The sequence below is a fragment of the Calliphora vicina genome, chromosome 2 (genome assembly GCF_958450345.1).
Source record: "Calliphora vicina chromosome 2, idCalVici1.1, whole genome shotgun sequence".
Lineage (NCBI taxonomy): Eukaryota > Metazoa > Arthropoda > Insecta > Diptera > Calliphoridae > Calliphora > Calliphora vicina.
Window position 1 is genome coordinate 84,292,860 of NC_088781.1, and position 27,048 is coordinate 84,319,907.

Here is a 27,048-nt window from a genome sequence, read left to right on the forward strand (position 1 = left end):
TGTAACGACACGTTTCCGCTGGTTGCTGTGGTAAGTTCAGCGGAGTCCAGGGTCGTCTAAATAAAACACTTTATTTCACACAACGTTATAAAGCGTACTTTATTTTAACACAAAACTTGACACTATGTAAAACTGCTGTTGAGGAGGCTGGCGGAGAACTATTTTGTTCTAAAATTGAGTATTTGGAGATTTAATCTCCGTATACACAACCAGGTGCTGTTTAACGAACAATTGAGAGATGCCACAATCTTTGAAGGTTAACTTCAGTGATTTTTTAGGCAGAAATATAGTGGACAAATTAGAAGTTTAACTTCTGTATGTATCACTACTCCCTCACTATTTGTCTTTAAGTACCCAATAAGAAAATATTTGGGGAGAGTTAATCTCCTCACCAAAATTTGTTCTTACCGCTTGGTCACTTCCTTACAGACTGATCGATGTTCAGCAATTGCACGCCTTTTATACCCTAGAACACTACACACACAGTTAAAAATTTGCGTACTATTTTATCTTTCACACACTGGTAGTGTTGTATTCCATGGTAGGAATGACTACTTGTTTATGCCACTGAATAATAGATGGCGCTGTTTATATTAAAAGCAGTTACATTTAAATCAATTACTTAAATAAAACAGATTAATAACAAAATTCATACAGTTTAATTTCAAAGACAATAAAATAATAAAAAAAAAATAAAATAAATAATATTTAAAGGTTTCATTTGTGTTGTCGAAAACGAACTCTGACTTTCGACGTTACAAGTTCTTCATTGGCCTAGTCAATCTCCCGATCTTAATCCTATTGAGAACTTGTGGCACATTGTTAATATGAAAATAAATCGTGAAAATTGCTGAAATAAGGATCGGCAATTTTCACGATTTATTTCATGTCGTTAAAATAGACTGGGAAGGAATATCGAAAAACGCCATAAAAACACAATATCTTCTATGCTAAGAGATGTTCTTGTGCCATCCAAAACAAAAGGATTTGCAACAAAAAATTAATTACATTTTTTTATAGTATATCCTTGAAGGGGTGCTTTAGTTTTTTCCGTTTCATTTTCTACCTTAAAATATTTTTTGATTTTAAGTTACCTCTTATGGAAAGGTTAACTTTGGAAGTTTTTGTTTATCAATAATAAACATATTAACAAATGAAAATAATACATAATAGATATTTAAAACTTTGTTTTTATACAAAAAAAAATACCATATGAAAAAAATGCACTGAGGGGGTGCTTTAGGTATGGCCAATACTGTAGGTCAAAAATCGATGTTGTGCTGGTTTTTTTCCTCATATCTCAGCCATTTGTGGACCGATTTTGCTGATTTTAAATAGGAAACTTTTCGAAAGCATGCCTGATTATTGAAGATTTGGACCCCCCAGATATCTTCGGGTCTTCAGAAAATTGATTTCAACAGACAGACGGACATGGCTTAATCGACTCCGCTATCTATAAGGATCCAGAATATAAATACTTTATAGGATCGGAAAATTATATTGTTGAAATTACAAACGGAATGACAAACTTATATATAACCTTCTCACGAAGGTGAAGGGTATAAAAATTGAATTTGTATTTATGAATTTATTAAATGAAATAATAATTTTAAACATTATCCTTTTTTGATTATAAAATTTGACATCACTAAATGTCAATTTCATGGTATATTGTTACAACTGTTTATTGTAACTTAGTTTGGAGTCCTTTTTTTATAAAGTTTGCAAGTAATAAAACATAAATTAAGCAAACAATATATGAAAAAGCTTAAGGAAAAGTGTTTTTTAAACATGTATAAATAAATGTCTCTAAAGTAGAACAGTATCTATAACCAATTTTTTATTTTTTATGAAGTTAATAATTTTGTAGAAATAAATAAATAAATTTAGAGGAGTTTAACATATAATATAAGATTAAACTTAAGATACGATTAACCTTATTTATAACGAAAAAACTAATGCTAACTATGCTGTAGATAACGTTTTCATAGTAAATGTCAGTACTGAAAAGTTAGCTGCTCGTTAATTAGAATGTTGTTTTGTTTTGAATACGGCTGTATGTTTAGACCATTGGTCAGCGCAGAGAAAGATTAAACTGTATTCTTGCACTTTTTGATACACAGTAAATGTACAATAACAGGCTGTGATATTGACCCATAATCATAGTCAAAAATAAAGTACATTTTAAGAGAATTAAACTCGACTTTACTTAAGAGTGGACTTTAGGTCTATCATAGACAAGTTGTAGTATACTTCTGACGCTGAAGTCGACTCTAAATATAAAACTAGCTGAAGTTATTTTTAACTCGTTTAACAACAGCATCTGCTGTTCTTCGCCGAGTAAAAAAGTTCGTCACAAAGTAAAAAATGTTTAAGTTACAAGATATTGTTAGAGATTTTGCAATTATTCAACAGCTATCAATAACATTAGTACCAAAATAGGAACAAATCAAGATCTCCGTAACAGTTTATATTTTCATATTTTTTTTTTCTGTTAATATTCACATTTTCTGTATTGTCGGTCTTCGGCCGGGTGAAGGGACTTTTAACTCTGGGGTGTATCGAACACCGGCTTCGCTAAAATCACTTTTCCGGTATATCAAAATTTTCTGAAGTACTGTCATATAAATTCAAAAAGGAATTTTTAGTTCACAATATTAATAAACTGTACCATATTATATATCATATTAAAGGTATAGTGAAGCACTATTCAATGATACCCATAACGATCAGTTTGTGTTCCAAATATATGAGAAATGTACAATTATATGTATTGACTTTAAATTCCTATAACTCTTAAACTAAGAGAGAGCAGGCAAAAATATTAACGTTTTTGTGCTTCTAATTATGAGAGCTATCAACACCAAAAAAATTATAAAAATGCAAGCTGTTTCGCTGATCTTGATTTATACCCCAAAATATCGTAATTATTATTAATTAGTCTTATCTTTTCCATTTTTCCACAACAAACAACTTTCTTTCTTTGGATGTCCCCGGTTACTTTTATTGTTTACGTTTTTTTTTAATTTTGTATGTCAGCTGTACAGCGTTGCCACTTGTCTGTTTTTTGTTGTATATTGTATGAAAACATTTTCTACATTTGCGGTGGCACCCAGTTAAAGTCGGTTCAATTTAAAACATGCTTTAATTTTGACTATGGTTGCATATTAATAAAAAGCTGGTTTTTATTTTAAAGTTGATTTTAAAAAGAAACGACTTTAGTGTTTGACTATGATTATGGGCCATTGTCTTTATTTTGTGTACACAAAAGACATGACCCTATCCTGCTTAAAGATAACAAAGCAACTGATTAAAATGTTTGTTTCTCAATAGCTTGATTTTGACATTCGTGTGGTGTACATGTAAACAACCGATTGCACTTGGTCACTGGCTATGGGCGCATGTCAATGGTGCAATGGTGTCTAATAGGCTAATGCATATGGTAAAAACTGTTAATGTATGTAGGTGAAGTCCCAAAGAAATGCTGCAGATAAATATGTAGTGGTGTAAGAGGTCATTATCATTAAGCATCTCCTTTGATGATCGCTTAGATTATGCAAACCTAGTACAAGTTAATCTTTTTCAGAATTGTCTTGCGACACATGTGACATGTTCGCAAAGTTTCAGCGCAACGTGAACATGCACCATGTCCGCAAAGAAAAGCAACGTCACGACTTCTTTCCATGCATATACTGCAATAATGCGATTCTTCATATTCCTGTATTTTATTTTCCAAATAGCGAAGCCTGTCAGCCGACGGCAAATTTGTTATGTCTGTATTCGAAATAATACGTCCATTGCAATCCATTCTTCTCTCGATTTGAGTGCCGCACCGCAAGCATTTCTTCATGCGTTTGCCGCAGTCTTCACATGATATTTGATGTTGACAAGGTTCGAATTTAATTAATAGTAAGGTTTCATTACAAACAATACATTCTTGGGGTGTTGTTGACAATATTACAGGAGTATTATGGGTTAACGATTCCAAATTTAAGGACTCTGGTTCATCGGCATCATTGTTATTTGTATTCATATTTGGTGTTGATTGCATTCCAGTGGTTATATTAGATGATAAGCTTTGCAGTTGATTATGATTTGAGCTAGATGGTTTATCTAACATTAAAACAGCATCATCGTTTGCTGACAGCCTATTAAAAGCAATTGCACCAACTGACTCATTGGACTCCAAATTTAACTCTTGAATATTTTGAATAAGCCTATCTGTTAAAGTATTGGTAGCTGCTGAACTTGTCGATGCCGCAGTATTATACATTTGGGTATGTAAAGTTGTCGCGGTAGGCTGTGTTCCCAAAACTAATTTTTTTAAATTTGTATCGGTAATCCACTCGAAAATATTTACCCCTTTATTATTCTGTTCTATTCGACAGCCTAAACGTGACAAATAGCAAAGTACAGAATACATTATGCGGTCCTCATGTATATGTTCCAAACTATCGAAGACTGCAAAAATATCTGGGCAGTCATCCACTGTCGGTTCGCAAGCTTGCAACAGATTAGACTTTTTGATGACACATAAATGCATTGCATTGTCTCCGTCCTCATCACGAGCTGCTATATCGCACCCAAGTTTAACTAGTTTTTCTATTGCAGCTGAATGTCCTTGCGAAACAGCTAATAAAAAAGGTGTTTGTCGACGGTTGTTGCGGATATCAATTTCAGCTTGACCATCTTTTATAAGTGTTTCCACAACTTGTGCATGCCCATTTAGCGCTGCTAAATGAAGGGCTGCAAAACCATCATCCTTCTTTACATTAATCAGCTGTCGAGACAGCTGCAAAATTCGTTTCGCAGCTACTAAATTGCCCTTAAGGGCTGCATGATGAAGAACATTGAAACCTCTATTATTTTTCATTGTAAAATCAAGATTCGGTGCATTGCACAATAGTTCAACTACTTCGGTATTTTCCTTTCCGATAGCATCGTGCAATGCCGTGTCTCCATATGAGTCTTGAATATTTACGTCTGCACCGAACGACAACAGCTCGCGAACACAATGAGGTGTTTTCTTATGTGCGCAAATATGCAATGCAGAGCAATGGCTGGCGTTTAAAAAGTTAATATTTGCATTATTTTGTAATAAAATACGCATTGTGTCTGGTTGGTTTCCAAATGCGGCATAATGCAATGCAGAATCGCCTTCTTTGTCTACAACATTTACATTTGCTCCCTTACTTATAACTAATTTGACAATATCTACAAAACCCTGATGAGCTGCGACTTGAATACATGCTTTTCCGCCACTCATAACGTTCACCTGATCTGGGTGCGCATCTAAATACTGCTGGACAAACTCTATGTGACCTTGCGCAGCCTCACGTACAAGCTTATCTGCCATTGAGGTACCAGATAACCCAGACAAAGGGGTCATAACATGATCTGTTCTTCTGTGACTTAAGTCCATCATACTATTAGAGCGTTCCGCTGCTGTTGCAAGTGGAGATCTTTCCAGCTTGACACATTTAGGGTTGAGAGTCCATTCAAATCCATCGTCCAATTGTTCAATGCGTAAGTCTCCATCAGAGTACACTTTGATTACTTTACATAGTTTACCAAGCGCCTGAAATAAATTTAAACTATATTGTAATCATAATAAAATTATCAAAAAATATTCATACATAACGCATCAATTCAATCCATTCTCCATGTCCTTTTTGCAATTGTTGAACTTTTGCTGAATCATTAATTATAGTAACCAAATCACCAACTCGAAACGATAGAACTTTAACCAGTGCAGCTGGATGAAATGTCCATCTATTTGGGCAGTTTTCATATTGTACCCTATAAAATATAAAATTAATAAATAATTAATGATCAGTTGTTTGATTTTCACGTAAATGTATACGTGTAGGCAAAAATATTAAATCAATTTTACTCAAATACACAGGATTTCCGAATAAATTAGCATCACTACTATATCGTATTGCCCAGTTTGATTTTCTTTTAAACAAAAATTTTTTTTTAGTGTCGATGAATACATATTCGAATATTTTTAATATTAATGTATATGTGGTACCCTGTCATCGTTTATAATATTTTCGTTAACTCCTTTTATAACTTTGTTATTCTCTTTAATTACTATTTTTATTTAATCCTTCGCTTATAAGCCGTGTACACGATCTCACTCATCTTTTATATTTCTTTAAATCCTAAGTTACTTTATTGTATTAATTAATAAAATCGTTTAAAATTAACACCACAATATTCTTTTAATGGTAAATAATAAATTTACTAAATTGGTGATACTGTGGTGTCGCGATAAAGATTTTTTAAAGAATTAAAGTCATTAGTTTTTCTGTACGCCGTTCTGCCATAACGGTACATATCGAAATTTTTCGAATTTTTTAAGGTTACAAAATGACTGATCTAAACGACAGTGGCAATCCATCAACTGTTGCATTATCCGAGTCGACCAACGATACATCTAAACCACGTGCAGAATCACCAGCCTCCGCTAAGTCTGCTTTTACACACAGCAAGTTTACTTGAAGCAAGTCTCTTCGATTCCCTTTTAAACTTGCTTGACTGTTTACACACAGCAAGTCTGTGTTCAATTTTGTATGTCAAAACCTAATAGACGCCATAGTGAAAATTAGAAAACAAAAGAGAATTGAAGAGACTTGCCAGTACAAGCAAGTGTGTACCCCTCTTCTTTCTTCTTGCCTCTCTCTCCCATAAACTCTAGACTTGCGCAAGAAAACTTGCCCTGTGTAAAAGCAGACTAATTTCACGGCTTCCATTACCACAGATGGCCAGTTCAAACGTTGAATCATGGTTTACAACCATGGAATTCTGGTTCACTGCATCAGGAATTTCGAGCGACAAATAAAAAACAGCAACAGTCTTGGCAGCTTTAGATGCGAGCATCATTTCACAATTGTCCGAGGTCATTGCTGAGATGCCTCAAAACGAGCGATACGATTACATCAGTAAGAAAATAATTTATCATTTTGCAGACATCGAGCAGCGCAGACTTAATCGTCTGCTTTCCGAGTTGCCACTTGGCGACAAAAAGCCATCGGAACTCTACAACGAAATGAAACGCGTTGCTGGTTCTACTCTTGGAGATATCGCTCTCAAAAGTTTATGGAAAAAACTACTTCCAGACGTTGTGCAACCTGTTGTTGCTGCATCGAGCGGACCGGCAACTGAATTTACAAGAATCGCAGATTCTATTATGGATGCCGTGTCAGCTAGGCAAATTAACGTAATCTCAAAAAAAAAAGTTATAAAAGGAGTTAACGAAAATATTATATAAGGACAGGGTGGCACAGTACTGCGATTTTACGATCTGTTAATTGATTTGCGCCGCAATCGTCTAATCGAAACAATGACGGAGAACAATCCGACTCCAGTAGCCTTCTCCGAGTTGAGGACTGCAGAGATTAATACATCTGATACGTGTCATGATATTTTACGTGATTTTGCCGATATTACGAAGATCGCTCATGGAACTACTACCAAATCCACAATCTTTCATCGAATCGACACGACAGGCCAGCCGGTACATTCCCGAGCACGACGTTTATCTCCAGAGAAATTGTCTGCAGCACGAGCTGAATTCGACGTACTTACAAAAGCTGGAATTTGCCAACCGTCTAGAAGTAACTGGTCTAGTCCGTTGCACATGGTGCAAAAAGCCAATGGCACATGGAGACCATGTGGCGATTACAGGGCATTAAATGCATAAACCATCCGTGACCGATACCCGCTCCCGTACTTGTCGGATTTTATTAGGTAAGAAAGTTTTTTTTCAAAAATAGACCTCCAAAAGGCCATCCATCAGGTCCCGGTCCACCCTGAAGACGTTGCCAAAACCGCCTTTCGGCCAAAATGCAACAGCGGATTTTCTATCTCGTATTCAGTTATTAAATCAAAGCGTCGACTACTCCAGAATTGCCGCAGAGCAGAGAGATGACGAAGAGTTAAAGAATTTACAATCAGGTAGAACCACTAACTCTCTCAAATTATCATCTTTTGCATTTTCAGATTCAGAGCAAAATTTGGTTTGTGATACTTCAGCAAAAAACGTCCGTCCTTTCATTCCAAAATCGTTTCGTAAGCAGATTTTATCTATCGTTCATGGTTTGTCTCACCCTGGAATTCGAGCAACGACAAAATTATTAATGGCCCGTTTTGTCTGACCATCGATGCATAAAGATACGGCAAAATTTGTTCGCAGCTGCATCGCATGCCAACGCTCAAAGGTCCAGCTCCATCTCATACATCAAAGTACGATCCGCCAAAGGAACGGTATTCACACATTAATGTGGACATTGTAGGACCATTTCCGCTGTGCGATGGCCAACGATATTGTTTGACAATTATCGACCGGTTTACGAGATGTCCTGAGGCTGTACCAATGCCTGACATGGCAACCGAAACTGTCGCGAAAGCAATTTTGCATAGCTGGATTGCCTGGTTTGGCGTCCCCGCAAAAATTACATCAGATCGAGGAAAACAATTTGAATCGCATATTTGTGCTGAGTTAACAACTTTAATTGGTGCTTCTCATCTCCGTACGACGCCGTATCATCCTGAGTCGAATGGTATAGTAGAGAGGTGGCACCGCGTATTAAAGGCCGCAATCCTTTGCAGAGATCCAGCAAAATGGGTTCATAGCCTTCCATCGATATTACTTGGTCTACGTGTAGTTTTTAAGCCCGAGATTAACGCCTCTCCAGCCGAACTCGTATATGGGACGAATTTAAGAATTCCCGGTGAATTTTTCTGCAACACCAAACCGTCGGTAGCAACAAGTGAAGTCGTCGCTCAGTTTCGTGCAGCAATGCAAAAGCTTCGTCCAACAGACACATCACACCATGCGGAATCGAAAACATTCGTGAGTCCTTCTCTAAGTTCGTCGTCTCATGTTTTTGTACGGAACGATTCAATACGCCCTTCGTTAACGCATCCCTATAATGGCCCATTCAGCATTGTGCGAAAAACAGCAAAGTATTTCACTATCAATATGGGTACCCGTCACGTCAACATTAACATTGACAGACTCTAACCAGCTTTTATCGAGTGTTCCGATACAAACATTTTAAACCGAACAAATCAACATCAAACGACCACAAACTCCTCAACTTTCAACACCGGCACAAAGCAATCCCTTGCAAGCGAATCAACCGTCATCAAGTCAACACAACTCTCCAATATTATCGACGAAAACTACCCGTCACGGCCGACGTGTTAATTTCCCAATAAGGTTCCGGTAGCTTTCATCTAGCCGGGGAGTACTGTGGCACCCTGTCATCGTTTATAATATTTTCGTTAACTCCTTTTATAACTATGTTATTCTCTTTAATTACTATTTTTACTTTTGTCTTTTACTTTATTCCTTCGCTCATAAGCCGTGTACACGATCTTTTATATTTCTTTAAATCCTAAGTTACACCACAATATTATTTTAATGGTAAATAATAATTGTATTTATTTATATGCAAATACATGTTATTTCTCGAACGTTCAAATACAATGTAGACTAATTATCTATCCAAATCACACATTTTGCTGCAAAATGGCATCGATTTGTTAGTGCATATTTTTGCATATTTTATTGATAATGCATATTTTGTTATATTTTACTTCAGAATGAATATTTATATGTATAATATCCAAGTTTTTAATAAAACTATATTTGTTTGTCGTCAATGGGCAACATATTGCCTCGAAAAAAGTTTTTTGTCGAATTTGTTATAGGAATAGGATTAAATATTATCGACTAACTTCTTTCAACATTGATAAACTAGAATTAAGTTCTTTAGTTCAGCAATTGAAAACTATCGTTTCTAAATATTTTGCTTCAAAAAAGTTTCGAGTTGTTTTTAAGTATCAAAAATTCATTAAAGTGCTGTTTTTATAATACAAGCGAGTACTTTGAGTGGAAGTTTAACAAAACCAAAATATATGTAACATTTTCAATCAAGTACTCGCTTGTATTATAAAAACAGCACATAAAATGTATCGAAAGCATTCTTATTTGTTTTCATTGCAATTTCGATTTATAAGAGATTCCGTCGTCGAAAGATTTTGTAACTTCACATATTATAACAGAGACAAATGCCCCCAGTTTCTCAATATCAGGTTATTAAAATGTTAAACGATAAACCTCCGATTAACATTTTTTTGTATGAGAACTGTCAGTTTATCGTCACGATAAAAAATAACCAGAGTTTGAGAAAATGGGGGTAAGTGACAATTGTCTTTACGCTAGATTACATGGGATGTATAAAGTAATCAATTGAGTTATATCTGCTTTACAAATAGTACATACGTGCCAAATGGCCCAAAATATATAAATTGGAGTCAGCCAAGTGATCAGACATTAGTAACAATTACTCAGCTTAACTGTTGAGTTATTACAAGATAAAAATTAAGATTGGATCCTACTTTACATCACGATCAACATTTTAATGATTTTAAAAGGCTAGTTGTAAGATAGAAGCACTAAATATTAATATATCCACTGTTTTCTCAGAAGAACAATTATAATTTTAAAACTTTGACTATTTAATTCGGGGTATAATTTAATTTTTTAGACATTGCGCGATCCATAGTTTATTACCTTATGTTTCTGCACAAAAATATAAGTGCATATTTTTAAAATGTTTAGGTCATATTTTAATTTTTTTGAAGCATATTTTCCAATAATAAATGCAAAAAACTCCGCCCCTTACTAATAACTTTTCTAAAAATAGCATTGACCACAGATATTTTCATATAAATTTAACATACATTAATATGGTTATAGTCAGTAACTCAAAATCACTTTTGACAATTTATCTTTCCGAATCGAAGAATTTGCAACAAAATGGCATCGATGTTGTTGCATATTTCGTTATAAATGTATATTTTGCATATTTCTCTTTTAAATGCATATATTAAGCATATTTTTCCATTTTATTTCATATTTAATTTGCTTTTGGATATACATATTTTTATCATGGTTCATAAACAAAAAACTTTGGATTTTGTTATAAGACAACCGGAATATATATTAAGCGCCGTGAAAAAATGGCGCATCATTTTTTTAATTTTTTTATTAAGGTTTTTGAAAAAATCACTGCCTTTCTAAGTTTTTCTATGTGGGTTATTTTTTATTTTCGTTTTATCAAAAACGAAGGGCAGTTTTGTGTGAGGTTACGATAAACTCGATCGGTTAAAAACTGGCGTGCCGCACGAGGGTTAAACTTCGTGAGAACGAAATTGGGGGAAAATGCAAATTTTCAGTTTTTGTAAAAATTTTGCCATTAACGTGTCTCAGGCCACTAGAACAAGAAATTTAGGAACAAAATTAACATATTTTGAGAAATATTAAAATTAAAGCTTATTTTTACTTAGAATATATCCATATTTACTTGTATATGAGTTTTTGTCTTCGTAGCATACAGTTAACCTATTAGCAGGAATAACCAAAAAAAAAAAATATTTTTTTAACGGCAGTTTCAAAACTCCAATTTAAAATTTTTTAAAATTTTGTTAAACAAATTTCAGAATTTTTTGATCATCACATGGTGATTTATTGACAACATATGTGAAAAAAGTATGACAATACCTCATAAGTTTTTCCGTACCTGCGATATAAATTTTGCGATTTGCGAGAAAAATTAATTTTTTGGCAATATTTTGGCGAATGAGACCAATTTTAAGTAAAATCTGTTCAGAATATTATAGTTCAGGTAATTTTACATATAGTCTGGAAGATTTCCTAAAATCGGAAAAGGTTAACCCATAAATCGTGAAAGTCAAAGGGAAAATTTTTCAATATTTGGAATTTCTCATCGAAAGATAGCGAAATGTTATATATTTTTGGGCACAAAGTCTTGTATTTACAATAACAGCACAAAAATGGAAATTAACCCTTAATAGCACTTGGGCTCAAAATGACTGTGTTTTTCGTGATTTTAAAAGTTGAGGGTCATTTTAACCTCAATTGCTATTAAGGGTTAATTTCTATTTTTGTGCTGTTATTGTAAATACAAGACTTTGTGTTATATTTTTCATAAGTTTCCACAAAATCGACCCAAAAATATATAACATTTCGCTATCTTTCGATGAGAAATTCCAAATATTGAAAAATTTTCCGTTTGACCTTCACGATTTAAGGGTTAACGTTTTCCGATTTTAGGAAAACTTTCAGACTATATTTAAAATTACCAGAACTATAATATTCTGAACAGATTTTACTTAAAATTAATAACAGTAAGGAAATTGGGCTCACTCGCCAAAATATGAGTTTTTCTCGAAAATCGCAAAATTTATATCGCAGGTACGGAAAAACTATAGGAGGTATTGACATACATTTTTCATATTTTTATTTCCTATTATGTTGTCAATAAATCCCCATGTGATGATCAAAAAATTCTTAAATTTGTTTAACAAAATTTTAAAAAATTTTAAATTGGAGTTTTGAAACTGCCGTTAAAAAAATATTTTATTTTTGGTTATACCTGCTAATAGGTTAACTGTATCCTATGAAGATAAAAACTTATATACAAGTAAATATGGATATATTCTAAGTAAAAATAAGCTTTTATTTTAATATTTCTCAAAATATGTTAATTTTCTTCATAAATTTCTTGTTCTAGTGGCCTGAGACACGTTAATGGCCTGGCGATTTTTTAATAACTTTAAAATTTTTTAACCAATTTTTGTTTTTTATATCTTATTAGAATGATAATTACGTACACATTTCGATTCTTTTAAATTAAATAGCAAATTTTTGTTTATCGTAACCTCACACAAAACTGCCCTTCGTTTTTGAAAAATCGAAAATAAAAAAATAACCCACATAGAAAAACTTAGGAAGGCAGTGATTTTTTCAATAACACCAAACTTCTGGGGCCGGTAGCGACCATTGCGCCATTTTTTCACGGTGCTTAATATATATTCCGGTTGTCCTATAACAAAATCCAAAGTTTTTTGTTTATGAACCAGCCTAGTGTACACTGTACATTAGACCGTACCTCAAGAAAAATCCCCGTACACCCCTAATATAATGTATTTCTGCAAGACAGTTACGAACATATTTTCTTTTGTCGAACGTAGGGGTCGCCTTTTTACATTTTTCGTTATATCTTTGCCATTTACAGTCGGATCTTAAAATATGATATATCAATGTAATTAATGTCAGAAAATTAATGCTTGCAAGAAATAATTAAACTTTAGCTAACGAAGTAATTCGATAACACATGCAGAACAGTCTGCATTTATCGTCGGATGTATACATATGATGTAACGAAATCGTGTCTTTTTGTCAAAGATAATTCGAAAAAATTTGGTACAATCTTTTCTATTGCTCCAAGGACGAAATCTATTGAATTTGGTTAGAATCGGTCCATTATTCTTCATAGCCCCCATATAAGTTATTTACGATTACGGAAATTTATATTTTTCGTTTATTAATAAATATATTTCTAATAAAAAACTTGTTTTTATTGCATATTTTTGTCATTTTTAGTGGATATTTTGAGAAAATGGGGGTAAGTGACAATTCTCTTTACGCTAGATTACATTTTATTTATTTATTTAAGTCAATGGATTAAATCCTTACAGACTATTATGAAAATATATAGTATATAATTACAATGAATTTACAAAAAGTACAACAAATAATTAATCATTTAAAAAACGAATAATGTTATATTTAATTACACTTGTTTTAAGAGAAAAATCAATTAGATGATAAAGATTATTGAATTCGCAGTATAATCTCCTTATTGCATCAGCTTGGGCGTAGTTAGTTCTAACGTTTTTGATATACAGTTGCTTGAAATGACGTGACAATCGTTGAGGGACGTTGAAAGTAACATTATTTACAAGGAATTCGGAGCAGACCTCACCATTAATTATATTGATCATAAATGTTACATTAAGCATAGTTCTTCTACTGTGTAATGTAGGCAATTTTATTAACTTAAGTCTATCAATGTATGATGGAAGGTTTATTTCAGGATTCCAACGTAAACCACGTAAACAGAAGAGTAAGAATTGTTTTTGTACAGATTCTATTCGCTGAATATGAATGTTGTAATAAGGATCCCAGATAACAGAGCCATATTTCAATATAGGTCTTACTAAAGAGATGTTAAGTTGTTTTGTGATGTAGGGGTCGCTAAATTCCTTAGCACAACGTTTTATAAATGCAAGTACACCTCTGGCTTTATTTATTGTCATAGTAATATGCGAAACAAAGTTTAATTTATGGTCTAGTAAAATTCCAAGATCAAGAAAACTTTCAACAGAATCAAGCTGATAATTGCCCAAAGTATAGTTGGCGGGAATATAATTACTTCTAGAAAAGCGCATAAGTTTACATTTTTTTAAGTTTAATTCCATTAGGTTTTGACTGCATCAAAAAAAGAAATTGTTGAGATCGGATTGGAGATAAAAATGATCCACATATTGAGAGAAGCTCAAAAAGATTTTGACATCATCCGCATACATTAGAATGTTGCAAAAATTTAAAACATCCGGAAGGTCATTGATGAACAGGGAGAAGAGAATAGGACCAAGGTGGCTCCCTTGAGGTACACCAGAAGTAACCAAAATATTTTTGGAGTATTTATTATTGAATTTAACACATTGAGTTCTACCCAAAAGATACGATTTTATCCAGTTTAGGCTGCGAGATGTTAAACCCAGAAGGTCCAGCTTAATAAAAAGAAGGTTGTGATTTACTTTATCAAAAGCTTTACTAAAAGCGGTATATACGGCATCAGTTTGTTTTCTTTGGACAAAGCCTTGGTTTACATGAGTTGTAAGATGAAGGACATTCGTTGTAGTAGAACAACCTTTCCGAAATCCGTGTTGACACGATGACAGTATAGATGATGATTGATGGTACATGTAATCAGTGATAAAATTCTCAAAAATCTTAGGAATTGCACTGAGTTTAGCAATGCCTCTATAATTGGAGATATCAGATTTATTACCGGATTTAAATAACGGAATAATGTAAGAAGACCTCCAAATTTTAGGAAAATAGCCATATTTAATGGATGTGTTGAACAACATTATTAATGGTTTTACCAACGATTGAGCACAATAATGTAAGATGCAGCTTGGAACACCATCAGGACCATAATTATACGAAATTTTTAGTTTATTTAAACTTTCCAATAAATCAACAGAGTCAATATACGGGAACGATATAGAACGGTTAGTGTATAATAAGTATGGGTAACTATCAGAGACATATTGTGCATCCGAATATGTACTAAAACTGCAAACATATTACATACGTTAACGTCATCGGAAGATTCACAATTGTTGAATTTCATTACAGAAGGATATCCATTTGTCTTTCTTTTAGCGTTGACAAAGTTGTATAAAGTAATCAATTGAGTTATATCTGCTTTACAAATAGCACATACGTGCCAAATGGCCCAAAATATATAAATTGGAGTCAGCCAAGTGATCAGACATTAGTGACAATTACTCAGCTTAACTGTTGAGTTATTACAAGATAAAAATTAAGATTGGATCCTACTTTACATCACGATCAACATTTTAATGATTTTAAAAGGCTAGTTGTAAGATAGAAGCACTAAATATTAATATATCCACTGTTTTCTCAGAAGAACAATTATAATTTTAAAACTTTAACTATTTAATTCGGGGTATAATTTAATTTTTTAGACATTTTTTAGATATTTTAATTTATTTGAAGCATATTTTAGGCGCATATTTTCCAATAATAAATGCAAAAAACTCCGCCCCTTACTAATAACATTTCTAAAAATAGCATTGACCACAGATATTTTCATATAAATTTAACATACATTAATATGGTTATAGTCAGTAACTCAAAATTACTTTTGACAATTTATCTTTCCGAATCGAAGAATTTGCAACAAAATGGCATCGATTTGTTGTTGCATATTTCGTTATAAATGCATATTTTGCATATTTCTCTTTTAAATGCATATATTAAGCATATTTTTCCATTTTATTTCATATTTAATTTGCTTTTGGATATACATATTTTTATCATGGTTCATAAACAAAAAACTTTGGATTTTGTTATAAGACAACCGGAATATATATAAAGCGCCGTGAAAAAATGGCGCATCATTTTTTTAATTTTTTTATTAAGGTTTTTGAAAAAATCACTGCCTTTCTAAGTTTTTCTATGTGGGTTATTTTTTATTTTCGTTTTTTCAAAAGCGAAGGGCAATTTTGTGTGAGGTTTAAAAATTTTCGATCGGTTAAAAACTGGCGTGCCGCACGAGGGTTAAACTTCGTGAGAACGAAATTGGGGGAAAAATGCAAATTTTCCTTTTTTGTAAAAATTTTGCCATTAACGTGTCTCAGGCCACTAGAACAAGAAATTTAGGAACAAAATTAACATATTTTGAGAAATATTAAAATTAAAGCTTATTTTTACTTAGAATATATCCATATTTACTTGTATATGAGTTTTTGTCTTCGTAGCATACAGTTAACCTATTAGCAGGAATAACCAAAAAAAAATATTTTTTTAACGGCAGTTTCAAAACTCCAATTTAAAATTTTTTAAAATTTTGTTAAACAAATTTCAGAATTTTTTGATCATCATATGGGGATTTATTGACAACATATGTGAAAAAAGTATGACAATACCTCATATAGTTTTTCCGTACCTGCGATATAAATTTTGCGATTTTCGATAAAAATTAATTTTTTGGCAATATTTTGGCGAATGAGATCAATTTTAAGTAAAATCTGTTCAGAATATTATAGTTCAGGTAATTTTACATATAGTCTGGAAGTTTTCTTAAAATCGGAAAAGGTTAACCCATAAATCGTGAAAGTCAAAGGGAAAATTTTTCAATATTTGGAATTTCTCATCGAAAGATAGCGAAATTTTATATATTTTTGGGCACAGTCTTGTATTTACAATAACAGCACAAAAATGGAAATTAACCCTTAATAGCACTTGGGCTCAAAATGACTGTGTTTTTCGTGATTTTAAAAGTTGAGGGTCATTTTAACCTCAATTGCTATTAAGGGTTAATTTCCATTTTTGTGCTGTTATTGTAAATACAAGACTTTGTGTTATATTTTTCATAAGTTTCCACAAAATCGGACCAAAAATATATAACATTTCGCTATCTTTCGATGAGAAATTCCAAATATTGAAAAATTTTCCGTTTGACCTTCACGATTTAAGGGTTAACGTTTTCCGATTTTAGGAAAACTTTCAGACTATATTTAAAATTACCAGAACTATAATATTCTGAACAGATTTTACTTAAAATTAATAACAGTAAGGAAATTGGGCTCACTCGCCAAAATATGAGTTTTTCTCGAAAATCGCAAAATTTATAACGCAGGTACGGAAAAACTATAGGAGGTATTGACATACATTTTTCATATTTTTATTTCCTATTATGTTGTCAATAAATCCCCATGTTAAAAAAAATATTTTAGTTTTGGTTATACCTGCTAATAGGCTAACTGTAGCCTATGAAGACAAAAACTCATATACAAGTAAATATGGATTAGAATATATCCATAAGCTTTTATTTTAATATTTCTCAAAATATGTCAATTTTCTTCCTAAATTTCTTGTTCTAGTGGCCTGAGACACGTTAACCTTCGCTTTACCAAAGGTTTTTTATGTTCATGGTTTACCAATACCCACCCGGGTGACACTACACTTCTATAAATATATGCGACGAACGAAATTTTAAAAAATTGAAAAAACCTTATAAAAAGTTTAAAATGTTTCTATTAAATTCTATAGAACTCTAAAATTTGTACAAATTTCATTTAAACCGAAACAAAATTAAAAAAAATATTAAACCAATAAAAACGATGTGGTCACCCGGGTGGGTATTGGTAAAGCGAAGGTTAATGGCCTGGCGATTTTTTAATAACTTTAAAATTTTTTAACCAATTTTTGTCTTTTATATCTTATTAGAATGATAATTACGTACACATTTCGATTCTTTTAAATTAAATTGCATTTTTGTTTATCGTAACCTCACACAAAACTGCCCTTCGTTTTTGAAAAATCGAAAATAAAACAAGTAAGAGTGCTATATTCGGCTATGCCGAATCTTATATACCCTTCACCTTTGTTGTGGATGCATTATTATTTTTTATAATTAGTATATATGTATGTACATTGCCCACTTTCAGCGTACAGCATCCTAAATTTATCAAGAACACAAAAAACAACAACAACGCCAAGCGAAACAAAACACCAAAAGAAAAAACAAAATACGCAAGGCAATGAAACCAACACACATCCAAACATACGTTTAATTGTATAAAAAACAACAACAACGCCAAAAGAAACAAAATACGCAAAGCATGCACATTCAAACATACGATTTGTTGATTTTTTGTCAAAAAAACCAACACACAACCAAACTAAACTTTAGTTGTATAAAAAACAACAACAACGCCAAAAGAAACAAAACAAAAAAAAAACAAAATACACAAAGCTTGCACATCCAAGCATACGTTTTGTTGTTTTTTTGTCAAAGCATGCAATACATTGTGTTTTTTGATGAAATTTTCAGAGGTTGTCTCGGATTTTTGCTCATATCTCCGTTATTTATGGACGGATTTTGCTGATTTTAAATAGCAAAATTCTCGAAAGTATGTCTGACAGAATTGTTGAAGATTTGGATCCCGGAGATATCTGGGGCCTTCAGAAAATTGATTTCAACAGACAGACAGACGGACAGACAGACAGACAGACAGACAGACAGACAGACAGACAGACAGACAGACAGACAGACAGACAGACAGACAGACAGACAGACAGACAGACAGACAGACAGACAGACAGACAGACAGACAGACAGACAGACAGACAGACAGACAGACAGACAGACAGACAGACAGACAGACAGACAGACAGACAGACAGACGGACATGGCTTAATCGACTCCGCTATCTATAAGGATCCAGAATATATATACTTTATAGGGTCGGAAATGAAAAATGTAGAAATTACAAACGGAATGACAAACTTATATATACCCTTCTCACGAAGCTGAAGGGTATAAAAATAACCCACATAGAAAAACTTAGGAAGGCAGTGATTTTTTCAAAAACACCAAACTTCTGGGGCCGGTAGCGACCATTGCGCCATTTTTTCACGGTGCTTAATATATATTCCGGTTGTCCTATAACAAAATCCAAAGTTTTTTGTTTATGAACCAGCCTAATGTACACTGTACATTAGACCGTACCTCAAGAAAAATCCCCGTACACCCCTAATATAATGTATTTCTGCAAGACAGTTACGAACATATTTTTTTTTGCCGAACGTAGGGGTCGCCTTTTTACATTTTTCGTTATATCTTTGCCATTTACAGTCGGATCTTAAAAATTTGGTACAATCTTTTCTATTGCTCCAAGGAAGAAATCTATTGAATTTGGTTAGAATCGGTCCATTATTCTTCATAGCCCCCATATAAGTTTTTACGATTACGGAAATTTATATTTTTCGTTTATTAATAAATATATTTTAAATAAAAAACTTGTTTTTATTGCATATTTTTGTCATTTTTAGTGGATATTTTCTCTCTTTATAGTACATATTTTTAATTTTTTAGTGCATGAAAATCCTTGCCTTGGTTATCACTAAACTTTGGATGCATTGAGATAAAATAAAAAAAAAATTAAAAAAATAATAATTGTGTAGCTCGTTTCTTCATTTCTCGCATCGTAAAATTTCTCACATGAACTGTGAAACAAAAAATTCAATCGTTTCTCGATGGGTGAGAAAAGTGTTTCTGTATTTGAATGCGACTACACAGATTTTGTTCTTACTGGAATATTTCCAGCAATTAAGTGTCAAATGCAAAAGAAACTTTAACGAAAGATGAAATTATAATAAAAAAAGTGAAGAGCTAAAAAAAAATTAAAGTTCTAAAATATAAGAATTGTGTTTTATTGATTGTCATAATTTAAATAAAAAGCAAAAAGTGTAGTGTGGCGCATATAATTGCTGAATTTAAAAAATAATTTAGAAACACATTGTTGTGTACATACATGTGTATTAGAACGTACCACCTCACAAGCAAAAAAAAAAGTGTGCCGTACACCCCCTAATATAATGTATTTCTGCAAGGCAGTTACCCTACCCTACATTTGCCAAATGTAGGTTTCGCCTTTTTACATTTTTCGTTATATCTTTGGCATTTACAGTCGGATCTTAAAGTATGATGTATCATGTTTTTGTCTCGAGAATACCAATATTTTCCACTAAAGGCCATTGACCTCAAGCATCCCGTTTTACTTTATATATATACCAGATCTGTGTTCCTACCACCCTTCGACTTAAGAACTTAAGAAAAATTAACATAAACTCTAGGGTTTATAATAACAGCACAAGAGTGGATATTAACACTTAATGGCACTTGGGGTTAAAATGACCCCAAACTTTTAAAATCATAATTTTTTTTATGGTTTTAGAAGTTTGGGGTAATTTTTACCCCAAGTGCTATATAGGGTTAATTTTAGTTTTTCTGCTGTTTTTGTAAATACTAGGCTTTGTGTTATATTATTGTTAAATTTCATAAAAATCGCCCCAAAAATATACAAATATTTCCAAGAGAAATTCCAAATATTGAAAAATTTGACATTTGACCTTCACGATTTAAGCGTTAACGTTTTCCGATTTTAGTAAAAGTTTCCGAGTGTATCTAGAATTATCTGGACTATAATATTCTAAATAAGTTTTGCTTAAAATTCATAAGAGTAATGAAATAGAGCTCATTCGCCAAAAAATTTGGCAAATAATTTTACTCGAAAATTTCAAATTTTACCTCCTATAGGAGGTATTGACATACTTTTTTCAGATTTTTATTCCTTATTATGTTGTCAATAAATCCCAAGGAGATGAAATTTGTTTAACAAAATTTTTAAAAAATTGGAAATGGGGTTTTGAAACTGCCGTTAAAAATATTTTATTTTTTTGTTCATACCTAAGAATAGGTTAACGGTATCCTATGAAGACAAAAACTCATATACAAGTAAATATGGACATATTTTAGGTAAAAATGAGCTTTTATTTTAATATTTATCAAAATATGTTAATTTTGTTCCTAACTTTCTTGTTCTAGTTTCCTGAGACACGTTAATGCCCTGGCGAATTTTTAAAACTTTAAAATTTTTTGACCAATTTCAGTGTTTTATGCCTCATTAGAACGACAATTACGTACACATTTCGATTATTTTAAATTAAATTGCAAAAGTAATTTTTAATTGCAAAATTTTTACAAAAACTGAAAAAAAATCATTTTTTCCCCTCGTAAATGCATCTCAAAACTTCAGAGGGCTTGCGGAACGTCTTATCCCCAACCGATTTAGCTAAAAATTTTTCAGGATGATTTTTTTTTACTAATGTTCACCAAACTGGAGGGTGAGAATGGCCAAAATCCAACTTTCGTTTATTAAGGGCCACCCTAGTGTATATATAATTATTTTATTCAAACTCTTTGCTACTTACATATCTGATTTTGATCGATATTTATATATACGAAATTAAAAATTTATATTTTTTAAAATTTTGTTTTTCTCGCACAAATTTGAAATTTGACTTGTTTTGACAGTTCTTGTGAGAAAATTTTCGCAAAATATTGTTACAGAAACACTTTTTCTCTCTTATTTAAATGACAGATAAATCTCGCAAAGTAAAGATACAGAAACACTTGTGTGAGAAAAAACGTATTTTGTTTCATTTTATACTGTTTTTGTTACAATTCAATCGTTTCATGCGGAAAGTTTTAAGATGTGAGAAATTTGCAGCTCAGAATGGTATCTTGAATTACATTGCTCATGATTTTTTTGTATCCAATTTTTAATCTCAAGTTATGAGGTGACATTCCTGGTAAATCCAGTGTATTTAAAAAATCAACAGGATAGTTGACTGCTTCATCTGGTTCGACAACAGTGTCGATCGATTTGAATGACCGGCAATGTTTGTATAAAATCACCAGATAGCAGTCTGTTTTTATTATTAACTAACTGACCCGACAGACGTTAGTCCAAATTAAAAATATCTTTGTGTTCAATTTGTGAGAAGCTGTTAGAAATGTGTAAAAATAGTTAAAAACAGAAAAAACGTATTTTTGAATGATAAACCTAAGTCAAAATTCTAAGTGTTGCAACAACAAAATACATGTAAATCAATGTGTTAGTTGTTGTGTCAGGCATAACATTTGGGACAATCAGTTACGCCACTAATTCTAGCCCAATACTTGTTCAGGTAACCAATTAAAATAAAGAAATACTTTTTTCGATTGATTTTCTACATTTCTTGTTTTGTTGCCTGGCGCGCAATTAATGTCGCAATGACTGCCGTTGAGATTTGTCAATTTTCATTGCGAATGCAATCCGTACCGTAGACTGCAAGCGTCTAAAATCGTATGGAATGTCGGTCGGAGCCATTATGAGCTGTGGTATCAAAACGTCTTCTCATTTGTAATATCCTTTAACCATTGTTGCTTCGATGACGTTATTCATCAGATTTTTTTTTACCGCAAGTCGCGTGCCATTACAAAGACGTGGTTTGTTTATGTTTCGTAACATTATGATTACCGATCCGACTTTCATTTGGAGATTGTGAGGCGGTAATCCGGGTAATTCCAACTCGGTAGGATACTTGACGACATCATCTTGGGAAGTAACGGAATCCACCGAATTTTACGTTATCAATTCGACAGCAATTTCACTTTGAATATTAAACTTCAATTCGTCGACATCAATGTTTATTGTTATCGCAATCATATTGTTTTTCAAGTCGCAACTCTTGATTAAATGCATCGGATAATACCTTGTTCGACATCATCAAGCACATATCCACAATTAATATTAAAGCCTCGTTGTAAATTTCCTCGCTTAGTTGCTAATTTGGAGTTGATGTTCTAATACGCATCTGATGCAAAATACCATTACACATGGCATCTTTGCATTGACTACACAAATCAGTCGGTTTGGATGGGAAGCATGTTGAGCTAATTATCGAACAAAGTGTTCGTATTTGATGAGCATTTGACGAAAGCACAGTATATCCGAGGGTGTATTTCCAATGAGTGTCATTATTTAGCAATCGCAAGCATTGAAACGCTTCGCTATAAGTTTCATACAATTCACTATTTATAGTTCGCAAATCTTGGAATGATGTTGGGCCACGAACGTTGACAAATAGCAAACGCAAAAAGAAACACTCATCGTTTCTTGGATGGACTGTGTAAATGCGATCTAATGCGTCGCACAGTGGTATAGAAAATAAAATAGAGGGAAATAAATATGTCACTACTAAACGGTATGCCCGATTTGAATGAAATTTCACATGCACAGAGTAGAAGTGTTGTTGAGTTTAAGTTTTGAACTTGGGCCTCATGAGCCCACCAGGGGCGCGACCAAGGGTCCTCAAAGTAGGACACCTCGGGTATGTTACATTTTTAACAGTCGGTTTGGATGGGAAGCATGTTCTTCGTTTGTGTTCCGATTTCAAAAAAATTACATGTATAGAATCTCCACACAGAGCACTATCAATTATCTCTTATAGCTTAGGAGATATTCGCATTTGAAAATTAAATTTTCAAGATTTTTACCCACCCTACTCCAGTTTTTTGATAACAGCGTATCCAAATATTTCCCGATTTTCTCCAGTTTTCCTTTATTGGACTAACAGCATATGTATGTGTCAAATAGAAAAATAATTGTTTAAAAGTAATGACTAAGTTTATATGCATTTGAATTTAAAAAATTTTAAAAATGCGATTTTTCGCTAATTTTTTGGGAAAAAATAACTTTTTTCTTTTTAAGTTATCGCAAAAATTTTTAAGAGGATGTATAAGGAATTTATTCTTTCTGGAAGCTAAGTTTTCGTAAAATATTATAGCCAGTGTTGCCAGTCTAAATTTGGAGTTTTTATTTACTTTTAGCCTTTTTATTTACTCTTTTTTCAAAATTTTGAAATTAAAAAAGGCTAAATCCAAAATTTCGAGACTAAAGAGTAAATAAAAATAAAAAGGCTAAATTTATATTTGTGAGCCATTTTTATTTTAATTCATTACTGTTTTTCATTTAGCTTTTATACATACTCAAGAATTGTCCAGTATTAAAAGAACAAATAACAATTGCCAATATCAAATACTTCACAATGGAATAGAGTATTTTATATGTGAAAGTTAAAATGTCTAGCAAATTCCCTTTCAAGACAATATTTTTATCACACATTATATTCATCGTTATATAATGGACAAGAGCCTCACAAACTTGTGATACTCGATGGCTGCCAATAGCCGTTAAACGTATTGTGGATCTATGCTTCGAGTTAAAACCCATTTTGGTTTAATTTCGTCAAACCAGCAAGCAGCAACTGATTATAATTTGGCGTACCATCTTTTTTTGAAACCAGTATTGCACAAAGTAAAAAAGTAAATAAATCATTTGTAAGCCATTCAGTGGATCCAACAAAGCTGTTTTCTGATTTAAAATTTCTTCTACATAGTTTGTGTTTTGTAATTGTAATACAATGATCCATTATCGTCTCCAATTGAAATAATAAAATCTTGCCGTTTTGTAATACATTTTTTGCACTGCCTTGACGACAGCTGCACGCCCAAATACCGGTGAACACTACAAGATGATGCTAATTACTGTGAGTTATGTATTTTAAAGCCATTAATGAGACTAGCGGAAAATATGGGAATAATAAAGTATGGTTATTTTTTTTTTGGAAAATTTTAAATTTTTAAAATGCAATAAAAGTTATGTTTATGAATCGTTTTTAATGAAATTTTACACTTATATATAAACATTCGATCCAAATCCAAAAGTGAAAAAGATATTTGTGAATTGTTAATGACAATCCCACAATTCCCAAAATACTTTCCGAAAATCCCAAAATTGGGATTTTTTAGATTTTTTGATTTATTGAAGGCACTAAGCTCGGGGCTATGAAATCCCTTTGCACAATATTGAAGAACATATTGGAACATACAAAACAGGTCTTAATTTTTCGAAAGCAGCTATGCGATTTGAGAAAATGTTGTCTAAAGTTGAAATTTATATAAAAAATAGGACCACGAAATAATACGAATTTTGATATTATTTTGCTTTTATAATATTTTCCAAAATGTTATCTTTCAGAAAAATATAAATCCATTCCTTATTTTCTGTATAATTTGAAATTAAGGTAAGTACTTTTTTTTCGAAAAAAATGGCGAAAAAATTGTTAAACTGTTTATTCTTACGATTATTAGTAAATTTGTTGTTAATTCAAAAAAAGATAATTCAAGAAAATCGGGATAGAATTGGATCCGTTATTAGCAAAAAAGCAGATCAAGGTAGGTAAAAAAACATAAAATGTTTTTTTGTAGATCTCGTCTAGTAGATTCCATATATATAAAAATATTTTAAATCGGATCGCGAACAAAAAATTGTCATCATTTTTAATTTTTGATATACCCGAGGTGCCCCACTGGTGTTATAATTACAAATTCAAAACTTAAACTTATCCTCTATAGCCATGGAAATTTTTGTTAAAATCGGTTTATCCGTTTAGAAGTTACAGTTTTATTTCCACCTTTTCTCTCAGATCCCCCACTGTGCGAGGTAGTGCTCGATAAGAATATTCTATATGTGTAATTTTTTTAAATCGAAACACAAACGAAGAAATAGGATCGTTTTAAAAATGTAACATACCCGAGGTGTCCTACTTTGAGGACCCTTGGTCGCGCCCCTGGTGGGCCCATGAGGTCCACGTTCAAAACTTAAACTTGACAACACTTAGCGAATGTGAAATTTCATTCAAACCAATCTAACCCTTTAGAAGTTACAGATTTATTTCCCTCTTTTTTTTCTATACCACTGTGTGTCGCTTACGATAAAATTAGTTTACTGTAAAATGTAAACATTGACTTACGATAAAATCTTACCCCCTATAATTTTGAAGTTATTTACAATTTTGATATTCTGAGAACACTAAAACATCGGTCCATAAAATTTAAATTTTTATAATAAAAAAAATTTAGAAAATGTCGCTTACGATAATTTGGCGCTAAGGGCTCGATATCATATATTTTATGCAGAACACTGTACGTAAAATTAAATTCTACAAATTCGAGAAATATTTTGTTAAAATCCGGTGTTCGCATGAAAGTCACCTCGGAGCCATTTTATTTTAACTTTCCATTAACGATTTACCTGAAGTAATAAAATATTGTAATATACTGATGTTCGCAGATGACGTTAAAATGGAGTATCTCGGGTATATGAAAAGACTTCATGATACATTTTCTTACAAATGGTCGGTTGAAATACTTATTTTCCATGTACATGTACGCCGTCACTGTATGGATCCATTTCCTTACGCACATATTCGTCTGAATCAAATGGAAAACACAATTATTTTAAAACAAAAACAAACAACAGCAAAAGGTCAACAGGAGAAACCCTGGTGTAACGATCTACGATCCAGACCATCCAAGTGAACCTTCACCACTCTGAAACAGGGTCTGCTGCTTTGTTCCTCCAAATTGCTGAGCATGGGGAGGTTATTGCGTTGGTCCAGGCGCCATGGATACACAATAGCGAAATACGTGGACTAAACGCCAAAGAGTATAAGCTCTTGTTTATAAAAGGCACAGGTAAAATAAGATCTTACATTTTGGCTATGAACATCTTAATATCTTCATTCTCCCTGACTATAGCGAATAAGATATAGTAGCTGACATTTGGGAGAAAGATGCAGGTAAGATGTGACTGCTCTCAAGCTACATGGCCATGACCAGGTTGAACCACCAAACAAACCAGGCCCGAAGTCCAGTGATTATCGGAGCTGATACAAATTGTCACCATAGTCTTAAAAGACCCGTTATATGTAAGTCCACCTTGCGAAATTCAAGTGGTGGTTGGGCAAGAAATGATACTGAAAAAGGGAATCTGTTTGTTAATCATTTAAAAAAAGTATTTACACCGAACACATCAAACGAAGCAATTGAGTTGCCACCTGTTGCACCCCATTTTGGAGCAGCCGTACCCCTACGTTTTGAGATTCGAGAGATC

General features: G+C 32.6%; 1 protein-coding gene across 1 annotated transcript in view; it reads right to left on the minus strand.

Annotated features, from left to right (window-relative positions):
- Positions 1-1,815: 1,815 nt before the first annotated feature.
- Positions 1,816-27,048, minus strand: part of mib2 (mind bomb 2) — a 205,748-nt gene continuing 180,515 nt past the window's right edge. Inside the window, exons 8-9 of the mRNA XM_065499485.1 lie at positions 5,637-5,799; positions 1,816-5,578 (exon numbers count right to left, since the gene is read on the minus strand). Coding sequence (XP_065355557.1) covers positions 3,563-5,578; positions 5,637-5,799 — 2,179 coding nt within the window. The 3' untranslated portion in view covers positions 1,816-3,562. The remainder of the gene's footprint in view (positions 5,579-5,636; positions 5,800-27,048) is intronic.